The sequence below is a fragment of the Bos mutus genome, chromosome 16 (assembly GCF_027580195.1).
Source record: "Bos mutus isolate GX-2022 chromosome 16, NWIPB_WYAK_1.1, whole genome shotgun sequence".
Lineage (NCBI taxonomy): Eukaryota > Metazoa > Chordata > Mammalia > Artiodactyla > Bovidae > Bos > Bos mutus.
In genome coordinates, this window is record NC_091632.1 from 66,325,129 (window position 1) to 66,342,610 (window position 17,482).

Sequence of the window (17,482 nt, forward strand, 5' to 3'; positions counted from 1 at the left end):
TTTTTAAGAAGTTTAATAATGTTTCTTAGGGACTCAGAATCCTCATGCTTAGACTGCACCTAAAGTTTTAAAGACACAGCAGATTTTTCTTGACACTCTACTTTTGATTCCCAGACACCAGCTGCTACTCATGTCTTCGCCATCACCACGGAAGCCTCCGGTGTTACCCCCGTGTGAAACCACGTCTGCAGTTTCCCGAAAATGGATTTATCTCAACGTTACTTAAAGCACCCCGCAATAAAGTGTTGCTGGCCAGTGCCCTCGGCCTTCCAACTTATTTAGGAACGCCTGAATCAGAGGAGAATGCTTTTGAGTCAACATGAATTGCCTGGCTCTTTCTCTGGGCTTCGGCCTCTTGTTTCCGGTCCCTGAAACATGGCTCTTTGCCTACTTTGCTTCCATCTCATGGGCTGACTCTCAGGGCTTGTTCCCAAGGCTGGAGAACGTGGCAGCCTTCAAGAAGGTTTCGGTGGTGCCAACCCAAGCAACGTGCGGAATCCCAGCCCAAAGCACTTTCTGTCAGAGCTCTGCCACACCCGAGGGCCTTCGGGTCTGTCCTCAGAGGCTGTGTGTTCAGGATTGCCCTTACCGATCATCGCCCCCCACCTACACCAACCTCTTCTCAGCAGGCCTCAGGGGTTGCATCATTAAAGACCAGCGTGACCTGAGTCCCAACTCCCATAACCATTCTGCAAGTTTCATTTTTGGAAATCACCAGAGTTGCTTTGCCTCTCCTCCTGCTCCCAGGCTGGCGGCATCATTTACTCTAGCTGTGTGGTTGAAACTTGAGCAAGGAGGTGTAATGTAAGTAGCAGAGGGAGTGTAAGCTTTCCTAGGGTCCTGCAAAATCAGTTAGCGTCAAGGGTATTGCAACCTGAATTCCAACCTGGAAATGAAGGCACTTCGGAATTTAGGCTAACTGAAGACCAGCTCCTACATGAGGCTTTTCTGGTCAACTTCATTTGACCAAATATTTCTTTCCCTAAATTCAAAGTGCTTTCCCCTTTCTATGAATGAAGTGAACCCTCAAGGTATGTTAAAATAATTTCATGGCAGGCAGAAATATTTATACTTGCCTCATTTTTTTCCCCCAGTAGTTTTAGCTAAACCTTTAGTCTTGTTTTCAGAGGCTCAGCCAGGCTCACTGTGAGTTGTAAGCCATGGGGACTAGTAATACAAATAATGTATACTTTCAAGGTCTTGGTCTAGATTTGTATAAGCAACCTGCCTTTACTAGAGTATACAATTGTCATTAGGCAGTGAACTCTGTGAGTGCTGGGGACTGTTTCTGTGTTCTTATTTTCCTAGGAAGAGATGTTTGTTTAACTCATTGTAAAAGATGTTCAATAATGAGTTGAACAAATGAATGACACCTCATGTCTGAAAAGAGATCGCTTTCGGCCCTTTGCTTCCTGGTGTTTTCATCCATTAGGAAATATATAGAAAAGCATAAAAGATTCTCAAAATTTAATGCCATTGACCCCATCAGAAATGCCTTTGGTGAGTTTGGTGGGGGGCTTCGTTAACAATTTTTGGTTATTTTTAATAATCACCTTATTTTCATTCTGTAATAGTTTCTAAAACTGATATCCAGTGTTTTCCTTAAGTGTTTAGAGCCAATCTGGAAATGAGAATAAATAAGACACAGTTTTGAGACTTTTTTTTTTTTTCTTATCTTTCTTCTTCCCATAGAGCTTCTGGCTCTTCCTCTTGTGATGTTTTCTTTGTATGAGGATGTTGGCCAAGTATCTAAAAACTCGTGAAACAAACCAGAAAAGTCTTATAATCTCATAAGCAAATAAGACTTAAATATCTATGATGTTTAGTTTTAATTTGCCAAGTGAAAGTTGGCGTTTTTTCATTTTGTTTTATTTGGAGTGAAAATCATCTCAAACCATTACCTTTGTTTCTGTATGTACCCTAAAAGAAAACCCTGTTTTCTTACTGTTTGAAATGTCAGTAAATCCAACTTACTTAGTTTATGTAACTAATGTCCAAAGAGTCTTAAAATATTGTCTCTTGACAAATATGGCTAGGATGAAGTTATTTTTTCTAAATTTTTCCAGGGGATATGTCTCTATAAAATTCATCTTCTATTGGTATCATTTTGTATAAATAAGACAGAGGAACATTTATAGAGGCAGTAGCACATGGTTTACGGTTTTGAGAGTTCCAAGCATCAAGGTCGTTTCCCTTCTCAAAACTAAAATACCTGTGGGAATTGGGGAATTTCGCGGTGTTTGTACTAGATAAGTAAAACAAACAAAACATGGATTATCCAATTATTGTTTATCCAGGAGCAAAATAAATCCAGTTCCTAAATATTTTGCTACCTGCCTTCCTCTCACATTCATTATCTACCAAAGCAAGTATGTTTACAAGCAAACAAAATAGCAAGGAAGATAATCAATAACATATTAAGAAATGCATTTTCAGTAAGCTTGGGGAAATAAGCCTGCATTTGGCAAATACATTCTTGAGTAATGGTCAAATTCTAACTTGTAGATTTAAACTCAAGAAAAACGAATGGAGGCAATCTCTTCTTGGATTGTTTAAGACATAGAAGTGAGGAATAGAGAGGAACTTTAATTCCAGTGACTGAGAAATATCCACCTACTAAAGAGTTGAATCACAATAGAATTTTCATAAAATCATATCTCTGCTTTATATAAAATCTATATGTCAACTAAACCTATTTGCCCAATATAAAATATATTTTTCATAACTTGATCACCAAATATATGTGCAAAATAGAGTAAAAAGTGAGAGTGAAATAGTAATGTATTACTATTTCTAATTACTATTACTAATAGTAATACATAACAAGCAGAGTTATGTATTCTCTGATCGTATCATTACCTCTCAACTCTCAGAAAGAATGCAAATGTGGAGGAATGATTTGTGAGAAAAATGTGTCCTTTAAGAATCATTTTGATATTTGGCAAAACTAATACAATTATGTAAAGTTTAAAAATAAAATAAAATTAAAAAACAACAACAAAAAAGAAAAGTTTTAAAAACATATTTAGCAATAGTTCTAGGTTGGCCCAATCTTACCTTTGCCTCTTTGATTCTTCATACTCAGATCACTAACTCATCATTTTTTGGGGGTGGGGGGGGCGGGGCGCACAGAGGATCTACTATATCCCAGGCTGTGCTGCTATTGTCAGACAACTCATGATTGAATAGGAAGACAGATGGATGGGTGTTATTTCCAGAGCAGCACAATAAGTGAGCAGCAAGGAGCATCTTTAATAGCTAGTTACTTGGAGGAGATATTTGTGCTTAATGTTCATGATATTTCTCTTTAAATAGTAGGTTTGGGGGACTAATCTCCTTAGGAGATTCTTGTCTCTTCTGCAAAAGTTGAACTGCTAGACTGAAATGTAATTGGAAATGGGCTCAAGTTCATATCTGTTTCTTCTCAGTGGGTTCAGAGTGGCTAAGGCACATGCAATGATATAATTAGTATAAAATAAAATCACTTATACTAAACATAAATCAGTAGAGAATATAGAAAACATAAAACATGTCTATTTAAAGGGATGAGAACACAGTGCTGTTGTAATCAGGATATAAGTGATTTTTAAAAATAACATGATTTGATAACTGGCCTGACAGTTAATTTTCTGAAAATTCTTCTATTTTATCAAAATATTTCACTGTATTTTTAGAAGATTCCATGACCTTTCATCCCAGATCATTACCATGATCTCAGTGCCCCAGTTGGGCTTTGTGGTCATGGCGAGCTGGGCCGTCATCTTACAGACACTGGCTTTGGCTTCTGGCCAGTTGATGATGAGCTAAATAAAGACTATAGTTGTCCATTCTCCATTTCATCATGGGAATTAAATAGAGCGATTCTGACTTCAGGGCTAGCAGTTTAGAGCCTTCTATGGACACTAAACTATCTTTACATTAAAAAAAAAAAGAGGAGGAGAAAATGATTTGCTCTGGTGGCTCAATAGCCAAGCAGAATGTGGTGTATTGTGCCGCTTCCTATAAAAGAAATGGCAGAGGAACTAATGAGCCAATAGGCTAAATATTGGTTTTGCAGGATGATTCAACCACTTGAGCTGCCACCATGAATCTCTAATAAAGGGAGTGAAGGTTCTAGCAGATGTACTGTAAATAAGAATTCTATCTTTCTTGAAATTAAAGGGCCTCTTAATTGAAAGAAAGCTTGCCCTGAATATGATGACCTTCAGGTACTTGTTCATTGTGACCTTTGATGAGAGTCTGGGATCTGTTGCACCACCATCACTGGACAATGTCTTTTGGTTGGAAACTGACCTTTTCTCTTTTCTGGTTGTTTCCCAAGGTGTGTTATAGAAAAAACAGCGGATGGGCAGATTGTATTCAAACTTACAATATCTGAGAAAGAGACCATGTTTTATTACCGCACAGTAAATGGTTTGCAGCCTCCAATAAAAGTAATGACACTGGGGAGAATTCTTGTGAAGAAATGGATTCATCTTAGTGTGCAGGTGAGTAAAATAAAAAATATTTAACATTTGGTTAAGCACAAGGATCCATCTTTCTTTTTTTTTTCCTTTAAATGGCATCTTCCCATAAGATGTGAAGCACTACCTTTCAGATCTTAAGTATTTGTAAGTGACAACTAAAGAAAAACAATATTTAAATGACCTAACAATGTATCTTTTGAAATTCCAGTATTTCCCCCACAAAATTGCAGTGAAAATGTCCACAGATGCTTAGGACAGTCCCATTTGGAGTAATATCCTCAGCAAAGTTTTGTTTTATTTGCTTAGTATATTTTATTTTGTTTAAAAATGTGTAACAGCTCTTTTGCTGTCTAATACTAATTTTAATAGTCATGCAGTATTAAGACCTTGGCCTGGATTTTATAGCTATCTTTTCTAGGTAGTCTCTTATGATATGAATACAATTTGACTGTTGCATTTAAAATGCTGACCTTAGAACTAATGAACTTTACACAATAGGCACTCAAAAGGTGTTATATGATTACTTTAGTTGTCAACAACAGTTTGCATTTGCCTTAGAAGCTGCTAAAGGCTGAGATAACTGTGAGATGGCCGCTATTTTATAGTTCTCGGGAACAGACAGTTTCTTCTTTGGTTTCTTTAGGGCTCTGGAAGGGTCCAGTGCAGTCTAAAGTCACCCTTGCCTTTTACACCAGAGGTACTGTGTACCATAGTCCCCAGTATATGCTCTCATGTTGTTCAGTCAGGCTCTGCAACCTCCTGAACTTCAGCCCACCAGACTCCTCTGTTCTCTACTATCTCCTGGAGTTTGCTCAAATTCACGTCCATTGAGCTGGTGATGCTGTCTGACCATCTCATCCTCTGCGTCCCCTTCTCCTTTTGCCTTCGATCTTTCCCAGCATCAGAGTCTTTTCCGATGAGTCAGTTCTTTGCATCAGGTGGCCAAAGCCTTGGAGCATCAGCGTGAGTATGCTCTCACAGGTGCACCCCCGTGTGGTCCATGCCATTTGCACTAGAGGACATCTGTAGCCTTGTGTACTTTGTGAAAGTCTTTGATTTATTACATTCCCCCCAACTCTGAAGCAGGTAGACTTCCTTATGTTACTACCATGGTTCTTGGCTTCCTTAATAGAAATTGATTAGAGGCCAGACAAATAATTCAGCAAGCCTTTTTTTTACTGGGTCCCCTGCTGTAGCAGGGGAGGTGGCAAAAACAAGTAACAGTTTCCCTTGCTTGCTCTTTGAGGTGAGGTGCAAGCTAATTCCTTACATGTGGTGAGACTAGGAACAGGTCCAGGGTCAGACCAGAGAGATGACTTAGGTGGTCTGCTACCTCTTTGGTGATGCTATGTGCATGGGACATGTGCAGTACCCTGATTTTGGTCCCAGCTCTTCAGAAGTGGCATTTGGGTTTTTTCATCTTATTGTCCATAATTTGCCCCAACTGAACATGTACACAGTTGTTTTTAGTCTTTTATAGTTTCTTTGTATTTTGTTGCTCCAGGAGACATTTGTCCAGGGTTCGATCCCTGGGTTGGGAAGATCCCCTGGAGAAGGGAAAAGCTACCCACTCCAGTATTCTGGCCTGGAGACATGGGGTCACAAAGAGTCAGATATGACTGAGTGACTTTCACTCGTTCACTCAAGCACTGCTGCAAGGGGTCCCAGGTTCCACTTAAAGTGTCTTGAGAATTGTTATTTGGATTTTAAAATCTATTTCAGTGTAGATACTATTATTGAGGATTATAATACGCTTTAAACATATCTTTGTTTGGTCTGATTGTAACTGTGAAATTCTGCTATGCGTGTGTGCTGCATTGCATTAAAAGCCTTAAAAAGGACATTTAAAATAGAAACGCAGAGAGGTGATTGAACACAGAGAGGAAATGATTAATTTCCTAGGAGGGTATTGGCAAAGTGATCTTCAGTCAGCATGTTAGGCTTATCTACTCTGCTTTTTGGTAGGATATGAGTTTAGCAAATTCAGTTGGCATGGAGCAGGGTTTCCATGCCACCAAGGTTGAAAGGACCTGCAAAAAGGTAGGTCACATCTGATATCTATTGCAATGATGGATTCAGTCTGTTTATGCTTGCCTCTCATTTATTCAGTAGTTAGCAGATATAAGACTTATTATATGTCTTGTCCATTCTGCCTGCTGCCAGTGTACCAGAACCAGAATTGGGTTATAAAAATATGGAAATAGAAACCACTGAATAAGTGGACTCTACAAAAGATATCGAATGAGTATATTTATTTGTTGCATAGTTTTGTATCAGTAATGAAGAATAAATGTTTTCTACCTGCCTTTATTTTGCCTTACCTGTGAAACTGTGCCATGTTTTGGCAGGCAGCAGTACATTAAAAGCTTTACAAAGAAAGTTTAAAAATCTAAAAGTGAAGAGGTAACCATGACTGAATTACTCCCCTAGGAGTCAGATGCTCTTAGAGTGCCTGTTGAAATCAGCATTATCATTTCAATACATGTCAAATAGGAGTCACTTCCTAGTTTAGGCAAAATTTCTTTATAAATCTTTAAATCCTTGCCTTCTTTCAAGAAAGGCTAAAGTACTTATGATTTAATGAGACACCTTTATTTCATAACTGTTTGACTATCAAGAGAAAACTTGTCCTTTCCAATTTGTGCTCTTCTTTTATTTATTTATTTTTATGTGTTTTTTTTTTTTAAATCCCTATTCTACGTTTTACCTTAAAACTACAGAACAAAACAGCCATAAAGCAGAAAAATCATGCAGATTGGATTTTATTCATCTGGTATTTATTGATAGATATGGGGATACCCAGCATTTTGGAGATCTGTATTCATTCAAATAATAATTAAAGAGCAGTTATTTAAACTGGAGATCTGCATAGCGTTCCTTTAAATTGGACGCAAGTCTGAATACATTTGGGCTTCCCTGGTGGCTCAGACGGTAAAGAACCTGCCTGCAATGTGGGAGGCCTGAGTTTGATCCCTGGATCAGAAAGATCCCCTGGAGAAGGGAATGGCTACCCACTCCAGTATTCTTACTTAGAGAATTCAATGGACAGAGGAGCCTGGCAGGGTTGCAAAGAGTTGGACATGCCTGAGCAATTAACACCTTCACTTCTCACTTCTGATATATTTAAGATATTAAGATACTTATAAAGTTATAGATGCTTAATAAAGAAGGTACTCATTCCTAAAAAGTGATACAAAAAGAAGTGGGAAGAATAACAGGTAAGGAGAAGAGAAATATGACTCAGGTAATGCTACTCAGTAGTCTTAACAAATATACTTAGCTCAGTTTTCTTATGTGATAAGAGGATTGGACTAGATGTGCAAAACAAGGCTTCCTGGAATTCTTTGTTGAAAAGAAGTGTGGGAAGCAGTTAATTTGTGTAGGGTTGTCTGGACAGACATGGTTAAGTGACACAGCCAGCTCCTCAAGTGATGCTCGGGTTTATGCTTTTCCCCTGCTTCCCCCTGTGGTCTGTAATTTACACAGCAATGTTTTTGGTAGACTTCTTGGCCAAGATATGGACAAGTGCAACTTGTAACTCTTTCACTATTTAACTGCAAAGAATATATTTTAAATGTGAAATGTAACTTATTCTCTGTTGCCTTATTATCTAGTGCATCCAAATTCTGTTTCATTTGGGGATCAGGGCCTTCATCATGCTGGGCATAGGATAGAACACATACTTGATAATCTGGCTTAGTCAAGTTTAAAATTGCAAGTCTATAGTTAATGTGTATATGTATGTCTTTACTCATCCTCCAATATAGCCACAATCAATTAATTTACATGGTATGTGCACACGCGTGTATGTGTGTGTCTATAAAACTAAAATACCTTTACTCATGGATTTGGTTCAGAAACCAGAATTTAACTTACATGGACATAGTGACATAAAATTAATTAACCGATCTGGCCTTACACCTTACCTCAGAGAGTTCACTTAGTGTCAGCTTTCCATCAGTAAAATCAGAATTCTGATTTCCCAAATCTAAAACAAGAAATGAGTTTTAAATAATTAAATCCCTGGGCAAAAAAAAAAAAAAAAAAAAAATGGTGCTAGGAAGAGTCAGACATTCCAAATTTTGGAGGTCTATTTTCCTAAACAAAAAAATGCCTGATATTACTGTAATGGATCTAACAGCTTTTATTCAAGAATTAGCATTTTGCAGCTTCAACCTGTTGGAAAATGATTAGTTTTTAAATTAATATTCATTCAGGGACTTGAATCTGACATGATTGCCAATTTAAATTTTACTTTGGGGTTTAATATATTGGCTATTTCAAATTATATCAAGCTGAAATTCGTTATGTCATATTTTTTGTACTAAAACTGGAAAAAAATCAATTCAGACTTTTTATTATCGAATGGGGAACACTGATAACATTAGCAGATTTTTTAAAGCTTCGTTTTCATATTGTATCAGCATGTTATGGTTATTTTAAGAGATCTCTTTGGATTTTCTTTTTTTTTTTAAGTTTTAAAATATGTAAAAGGATTTTATTTCAGCAGTTTGTTAGGGCTTGGTGAGTAAAGCAGCTTGGAAGGATATTGATATTCTGTTGTGTATCATTTAAAAGTAAAACCTCAGAGTTTCCTATGAAAACAGTTTTCCCTTAAATAGTTCTACATGTTTTATAAGACCAATAGCATCAAAGAATCATTAGTAACCCTTTAATAATTATGCTGAAATGTAGTAGTATTCTATAATTAGAAGCTGATGAAATACTGCAAGTGTGGAAGCAAGAATAGGTTTAGCAATGAGTTTTTCACATCTATGCTATTTTGAGGACTCCTTGAAACACTGACAAGTCAAGAGCCACAGATGGTCCTAGCTACAATAATGTGAAAAAGAGCAGTTCTAATCTAATACAGAGAAGGGAAAAAAATGCATGGGTAAATAAAGTTTCAGGGATCAATAGATGAAGAATAGGAGTTTCATAATCATAGTTTGTTCATGAAATATGTTCTGTTGATTTATGTATTCAATCTGAAAAAGGGAAACTATTGATGGTTCTGGAGAAAAATAAAATGCAATTTAACCAACATTTGTTAGAATAGATAAACCAACTCTCTCAATTAATCTCTGGAGTGTATGCCCATGTGCACACTTTATAAAGGTATTTCCATGTCTCTATTGATTGAGGGAACATAAACTGTCCTTGCAACCTCATGGAAGCTTCTTCATTCATTTCAGGAAGCTCTGTGTACTGGGATTCTCCTGGGAGCACCACCTCAACTCCTACCACAAGAGAATTTCAATCCATATGGTTCCTTTAATACTTTTTATTGCTTTAAACTGTAATTATTTACATGTATATGAAAGCCTTCTGTTTGTGTCTAGTCAGTCAAATATCACCCAAGTTAGGGGAATAGTTTGTCACTTGAAATGAATTAAAGATCAATAGAATTTAACAAAGCTTTTCAGAATATTCAGTTAAAAATGATGATAATAAAAGCTGTGATTATTGAGCCTAGTTAGTTGTACTGGATTAAAAATGCAGCCTTGCCAAGGTTAAATTTCCTGCCTGAATTTAAAATCTCAAGTTTCCCTGACCTTTACCTAAAAAATAATAAATTGCTATGACCCTAGATCACTGTAAAGATACAAGAAGTACTTGTATCAGAAGTACGAGGAGTATCAGAATTCTCTAAATGTCCCCTTGACAAAAACCAAGAACTGAAAAGACATATTTGCAAAGTAAATATAAATTAATTTTCATACATGTTTGTACATATTTGTAATGTCAGTGTTTATAATGCTTCACATATTTACATGATTTGCACAAATAATTAAAATCAATATATTTTTATGATTATACTCTCAGTGATACAGGCGGCTTAATGCATAACATAAATCATTTTATGTTATGTTCTCAATATCTCTATGGTTTATAACAGTCAGGAAAGACCATGGTGGGCTAAAGAAAGAATATTCTACTTAACCTTCCCTGGTTACCTGATCCATGACATACAGAACCAAGCCCAGTAACAATATAGTAAAAATAAGAAGGAAGAATTTTTACCACTTGATTAGAAAAAGGTAAAACAATCCAAGTAAAAATTAATTTTTCTCTTTGCATGGGACTTTAAAATATCATATTTAGTAAAAAGGCAAAGTTCAATTCTTGATATCTTACTTAAAAATTGTGCAACCCTAGGAAAGTGATGTAGCTCCTTGAAATGTTAGATACCCACAACAATTGGGAACAAAGATAAACCCAGCCTATTTAACTTCTACCGTAAATGTGACATGTAAAGAAAAAAATGTCTGATGAAGTAGTGATACTTTACAGTCTGCTGTGATGGAGCTTACAGTTTATTAGAAAGAAAAGACAAATAATCACGCCAATGAAAGCCAAGTTATGACTGTGATAAGTTCTGTGGGATCATCTGAAGGACAATTTGATGAAATCTCTGAAGTCAAGAAAGGCTTACTTTGAGGAAATTGTATTAGATGTGTGTATTACTTTTCTGGGCTTTCCCTAAAAAACACACATGGAGTAGCTTAAAACAGCGAAAATGTATTCTTTTCCAGTAGAAGTTTGAAATCAAGGAATCTGCAAGACCATGCTCTTTCTGAAATCTGTAGAGGGGTAGCTTTACTTGCTGCTCCTCGTGTTTACCAGCAGTCCTTCGTTTTTAGATGCATTGCTCTCATCTCTGCCTCCAACATCACATGACCATCTTCTCCATTGCGTGTCAGTGTCCTCTTTTTATAAGAACACCAGTCATGCTGGGTTAGCATCCATCCTAATTCAGTATGACTTCATCTTAACTGGATTACATCCACAAAAACTATTCCAAAATAAGATCATATTAACAGGCACAGGGGTTCAGATCAGATCAGTCACTCAGTCGTGTCCAACTCTTTGCGACCCCATGAATCGCAGCACACCAGGCCTCCCTGTCCATCACCAACTCCCGGAGTTCACTCACACTCACATCCATCGAGTCCGTGATGCCATCCAGCCATCTCATCCTCTGTTGTCTCCTTCTCCTCCTTCCCCCAATCCCTACCAGCATCAGAGCCTTTTCCAATGAGTCAACTCTTCTCATGAGGTGGCCAAAGTACTGGAGTTTCAGCTTTAGCATCATTCCTTCCAAAGAAATCCCAGGGCTGATCTCCTTCAGAATGGACTGGTTGGATCTCCTTGCAGTCCAAGGGACTCTCAAGAGTCTTCTCCAACACCACAGTTCAAAACCATGAATTCTTCGGCGCTCAGCCTTCTTCACAGTCCAACTCTCACATACATACATGACCATAGGAAAAACCATAGCCTTGACTAGACAAACCTTTGTTGGCAAAGTAATGTCTCTGCCCCTGAATATGCTATCTAGGTTGGTCATAACTTTCCTTCCAAGGAGTAAGTGTCTTTTAATTTCATGGCTGCAGTCACCATCTGCAGTGATTTTGGAGCCCAGAAAAATAAAGTCTGACACTGTTTCCACTGTTTCCCCAGCACAGGGGTTAGGACTTCAATTTGTCTTTTTGGGATTGTCACAATTTAACTGATAGCATGTATCCCAGGGACGGTGGAGCCTGGTGGTCTGCCATCTATGGGGTCGCACAGTCGGACACGACTGAAGCGACTTAGCAGCAGCAGCAGCATGTATTCAAAAGAACATATGGAACTGAACGAGGCAACCCAAGTAGAGAAGAACTTTCCATACGTGTGTAGCACATAGTGCAAATGCCCTTTGGTAAAAGGGACTCTGTTGCATATGAGATACTAAAAGGCCAGTGCAGGGGTGGAGTGCAGCAGACTAAGCAGAGCAGCATGCAAAATGAAGCCACAGCCACTGAAAGATCATTGTGGTCATGTTACATTTTTTTCAAGGGGACTCTATGGAAATACTTTATGTAGGGAACAGAGGGTGAGGGAAGAAATTGGGGAAGAATGGAAAATATATGGCCTGGGCAGATGTTGGTTGCAGTGAAGAAGAAAAATTTGTATGAGGACAAGAAAAAAAGATTGTTAAATTACCCTTAGAGTCCAGGTGAGATATAAGTATATCTTGAACTATGTTGGCAATAATAGGTACACAGAGAAGTGGTCAGCTTTAAAATCTATTTAGGAATTAAATCAAAGCACTTGTTGACTGAAAGAGAGTAGAGGTTAAGGTAAAGGGAGATGTTTATAAATCCCAGATTATTGGCTTTTGTATGATTGTATGAATAACAGTCTCATTTGCCCAAAGAGATACATTCGAAGAGACTTCTATTTCTGATATTCAGTGCTTACAAGCTAGACTGCAGTTCAGAGTAGTAATTCTCAACTCTAGAAATCACTAGCATCACTGAGAAACTTTCAAAAACATTCAGATGCCAACACTGCAGTGTGTCTTCGTTGCTCTGAGGTGGGGCCCAAGTATTGTTTCTTCCTTTCCTGCCTTCCTTGATGGATTACAAAATGTATAATAAAATAATCAGAATTTAAGGTAGGAAATGGCCTGCTGCAATTCAGGTTTGTTAGGAAGGATGCATAAAGAATGTAGGATCTGAGTTAACTCCTAAAGGAAACTAGGCTTTTGCCTAGGTAGAGAAGAGGAGGAAGGAAATCTGTATACCAGGAATGGGTGAGCAATTCCTGGGGCATGAGAATAGCCTAAGATGCTTGTAAGGGTAAGAGGGGTCTGAGTTTCTTAGGAAGAAATATATCATGTATTAAATAAAGAAGGCTGGAGAAAGTGGCTTAGAAGTTTACATAGGGCTATGAATTTTTTATTTTTATTTTGTTTCTCCCTCCGACAGGCAACCCATGTTTTGTCACCTGCTTCTAATCCATTGTGTTTCATAACTGTTATTTACCTTAGAATATACACAATATACATGTATACATCAAAAGAAAATATTTGTCTAGTTAATATGTGCAAAAAGATCATCACGTCTCTCATTGCAGTGTTTAGACTTTACAAGTCTGAATGTGATCAGTCTAATATTTCATAGCAAAAATTTAAGTTCAGTAAGATCTTTCCTCTGAAAATACCTCTAAATCAAAATCTAAAGCAAACCATGGGTAAATTAACATTTAAACTTAGAAACTGCTGTTTGAAAAATTTAGCAATTTTTCTTGCCAGAAAATGGTTGACTCTCAGCCAATAGCTATAAAATGCATGATATATACAAAAGAAAAATACATACAAATATTATAGTGCACATTATTCTGTATACTACTAAAATCGAAAATTGCAACCAAAAGTATTTTCCAGCGTCTACTTATCTGTTTGAACAATCTCTGGTCTTGCAAATGCCACTATGGTAATTCTGTCAAATTTTTAATGGTTAAAATTTGATGGTAGTGCTTTTTAAAACCTATATTATCTAATAGAATTGTCATTTATATTATATCACTTTCATCTAAAAGCCAAATATAGTAAGACAGATAATTTTTGCTTTTTTTGAGGGTAGGCATTTCTGTGCCCACAGGGCTAACTGAAGCCTTCAGTTATACATGAACAATTCCCACTAAAGTCAGAAAGAGCAGCGTGCATATAACCTAGGGCAGAATTTGGCCTATGGTATGTATCGCTTGGTAATGGAATAGAGAATATGACTTTATTTAAACATGGCCTTGAATAGTTTTATTTTCCTATACAATTTCCCCTGGTATTTCTCTCTCTAAAATGCAACCTTCAAAAATATTCCAAGCAGCTGTATTGTTCTGGATACATAATAAGAGCATATGTTCAAGATACCAGTTTAGATATCTCTGAGCCAAAGAAAGAATAGTCAAATTATAAAAACTTTCCCAAGAATGGAAAGGCTTTAATGGATATGCTAGTCTTCCCATTATCTTAACTACAACAGAGAAAAGTGATATTTAAAAATTATATATACATGATAAATATGTGTATAATTGTGTGCCAAGTTGCTAAGTCATGTTTGTGTATTTATATGTGTGTGTGTATTTATTTATATATATATATATATATAATAAGCATATTAGGAAAAGCAGCTTCATTTTACTTTCTAAAGATTACATGAAGTAGTCTCGGAAAAAATTGTATATTCTAGAAGTAGAAAAAATAGTTGGATTTTTTGGTTTATGATTAGTTTTCATGGTTCTCAGTTTAAGGAGAGAAAGGGAAAAGAAAAGAAGGGAAAAGGTCAGAAGGTGGTCAAGTTGAGGGTGGGGGGAGGGGAGGAGAGCCAGAGCCCAAGGCTCAGAAGAGGAGACTCAGGCCATGCCAATTTCACTGTGGTGGGGATGACCAAGAAAACCTAGATTATGGATATGTAGTATGCAATTTTAAGATGTTTTCTGGGATGCAAATCCCTTGTGGTATTGTAGTTATCTGCCCCACATCAATTATAGCTAGCTATTTGCGGGGAGGGGTTGGCACTTTAGGGAATCTATAGAAAAGAGTTGGGTTCAATGTTTGGGTTGAATGAGAGGTAGCTAGAAGAAAAAAACAAGAGAGCTGGAAATAAGATGAGTTCTGTGGGAATATGCATTGGGACAAATGGTGGCCATTATTTAATCCCCTAAAACACCTCTAACAATTGCAGGCAGAAAATCTCAAAGTTTGTGGAAAAAGGCTTTTATAAATATCAAAGAGAAGTGAGACCCCAGAAATTCTGAAAACTGAGGAGCACTAAACTTGGAGAGATCCCGTCTAGATAGTGCTTCTTTATGTTTAATTAACTTATTTGGAGATAATTGTATATTTGTAAGCATTCATGAGAAATAATACTGAATGATCTCAAATATCCCTTATCCCCAGTAATATCTTGCAAAACTATAGTATAATATCAGAGCCAGGATACTGACATTGATCTAATCCACCCACTTTATTTAGATTTCCCATTTTTCTTGCACTTGTTTGTGTGTGTGTTGTTGTTATGTAGTTGCTAAGTCATATCTGACTCTTGTGACCCCATGGACTCTAGCCCACCAGGTTCCTCTGTCCATGGAATTTCTCAGGCAAGAATACTGTAGTGGATTGTCATTTCCTTAATCTTCCCAACCCGGGGATCGAACCTGCACCTTCTGCATTGGCAGGTGGATTCTTTGCCACTGAGCCACCTGAGAAGCCCTTGTGTGTATAGTTCCATATAATATTATCACATATGTAGATTTGTGGCTCCATCATAATCAAGATAAAGAACAGTTCCATTACCAAAAGACTGCCCTGAGCTCCCCTTTTATAAACATACCCACCTTGTGTCTTACTTCACCACAGATTTAATTTTTTAACATATTTTTAGGGCTTGTGCCTGGAGAAGGCAATGACAACCCACTCTAGTACTCTTGCCTGGAAAATCCCACGGATGGAGGAGTCTGGTAGGCTGCGGTCCATAGGGTCACTAAGAGTCAGACACGACTGAGCAATTTCACTTTCCCTTTTCACTTTCATGCATTAGAGAAGGAAAATGGCAACCCACTCCAGTGTTCTTGCCTGGAATATCCCAGGGATGGGGAAGCCTGGTGGGCTGCCGTCTATGAGGTTGCACAGAGTTGGACCTGAGTGAAGCGACTTAGCAGCAGCAGCAACAGGGCTTGTGCCTTCTCATATAAATTTTAGAATAAGTTTACCTGTGTCTACCACATGTTTTATTGGGATTTTGGTAGGAATTTCATTACATCTATAGATCAACCTGGGGAGAATTACCATCTTTTATGATGCTGAATCTTCTAATAAATGAACATGATAGATAACCTATTTAAATCTTTGATTTTTTTATAGGCATTTTGTAATTCTGAGCATACAAATCCTGTGTATGTTTTGCTAAGTTGATTCATAAGTGTTTAATTTTCTTTGAAGTGATTGAAATTGATCAGATTTTAAATTTTAGTTCCAATGGCAACCCACTCCAGAACTCTTGCCAGGAAAATCCCATGGACAGCAGAGCCTGTTAGGCTACAGTCCATGGGGTCACAAAGAGTCGGACATGACTGAGCGACTTCACTTTTCACGTATTTTTGTTAGTATGTAGAAACCTTATTAATTTAGGGGGCTTAATTCTGTATTTAAAAACTTAATGTATTAGTTCTGAAAATTATTTTGTAATTTGTTGGAATTTTCTACATAGACAATCATGTCTGCAATTAGGAGTAGTTTCTTTCCAATCTGTACGTTTTTTTTTTTCTTTGTTGCAATAGCTAGAATTTCTAGTATTATGTTGTGTAAGAGTGATAATGCCAAACATCTTTGCTTTGTTCCTAATCTTAGGGACAAAGGATTCAGATTTCACCAGTAAGTATAATATTAGCTATCGTGTTGAGGGAATTTCCCTTTATTGCTGATTTACTAAAAATTTTCATCATAATGAGTGTTGGATGTTGTTAAAGATCTTGTCTACATCAATTGATATTTTTCTTCTTTAGCCTATTAAAGTGGGTGATCACTGGCTGATTTCCAAATGTTGAACCAACTTTATGTGTCTGAAATAAATTCAACTAGGTTATGATGATTCTTTATATATGCGGCTTGATTTGATTTACTAGTATTCTTAAGATTTTTCCATCTACATTTGTGAGCTGTATTGATCCATAATTTTCCTTTCTTGTCCTATATTTTACTATTAGGTTAGAGTGATCCTCATAAAATGAGTTGGGAAGTGTTCCCTCCTATTCTGTTTTCAGAAATAGATTATGTAAAATTAGTGTTCGTTCTTTCTTAAATGTTTGATAGACATCTTCAGGTATAGTGAAGTTGTTTGGAGATCTCATTGTTGAAGCTTTTTATTTAAGTTGAATTTCTTTCATTTGGATTGTATATTTTTATCTCAGCTGATTTTAGGTAGTTTGTGGTTTTCAGAGAACTAGTCTATTTTAAGTGAATTGAATTTGTGATTTTAATATTATTTATTTTTTATTATCACTTATTTAACTGGTTATGGGATCTAAAGTGATATCACTTATTTCATTCTTGATATTATTTGTATCTTCTCTCTTCTTATAATTGTCAGTCTTGCTGGAAGTTTATCAGTTTAATGGATATTTTTGAAAAACCAAATTCTTGTTTCCTTGACTTTTCTCTAATGTTTACCTATCCTCAATTTCATTGATTT

General features: G+C 36.8%; 1 protein-coding gene across 1 annotated transcript in view; it reads left to right on the top strand.

Annotated features, from left to right (window-relative positions):
• The first annotated feature begins 301 nt into the window (after positions 1 to 301).
• USH2A (usherin) overlaps positions 302 to 17,482 on the top strand; it is a 928,983-nt gene continuing 911,802 nt past the window's right edge. Inside the window, exons 1-2 of the mRNA XM_014481290.2 lie at positions 302 to 804; positions 4,322 to 4,487. Of these exons, the coding sequence (XP_014336776.2) occupies positions 320 to 804; positions 4,322 to 4,487 (651 nt within the window). The 5' untranslated portion in view covers positions 302 to 319. The remainder of the gene's footprint in view (positions 805 to 4,321; positions 4,488 to 17,482) is intronic.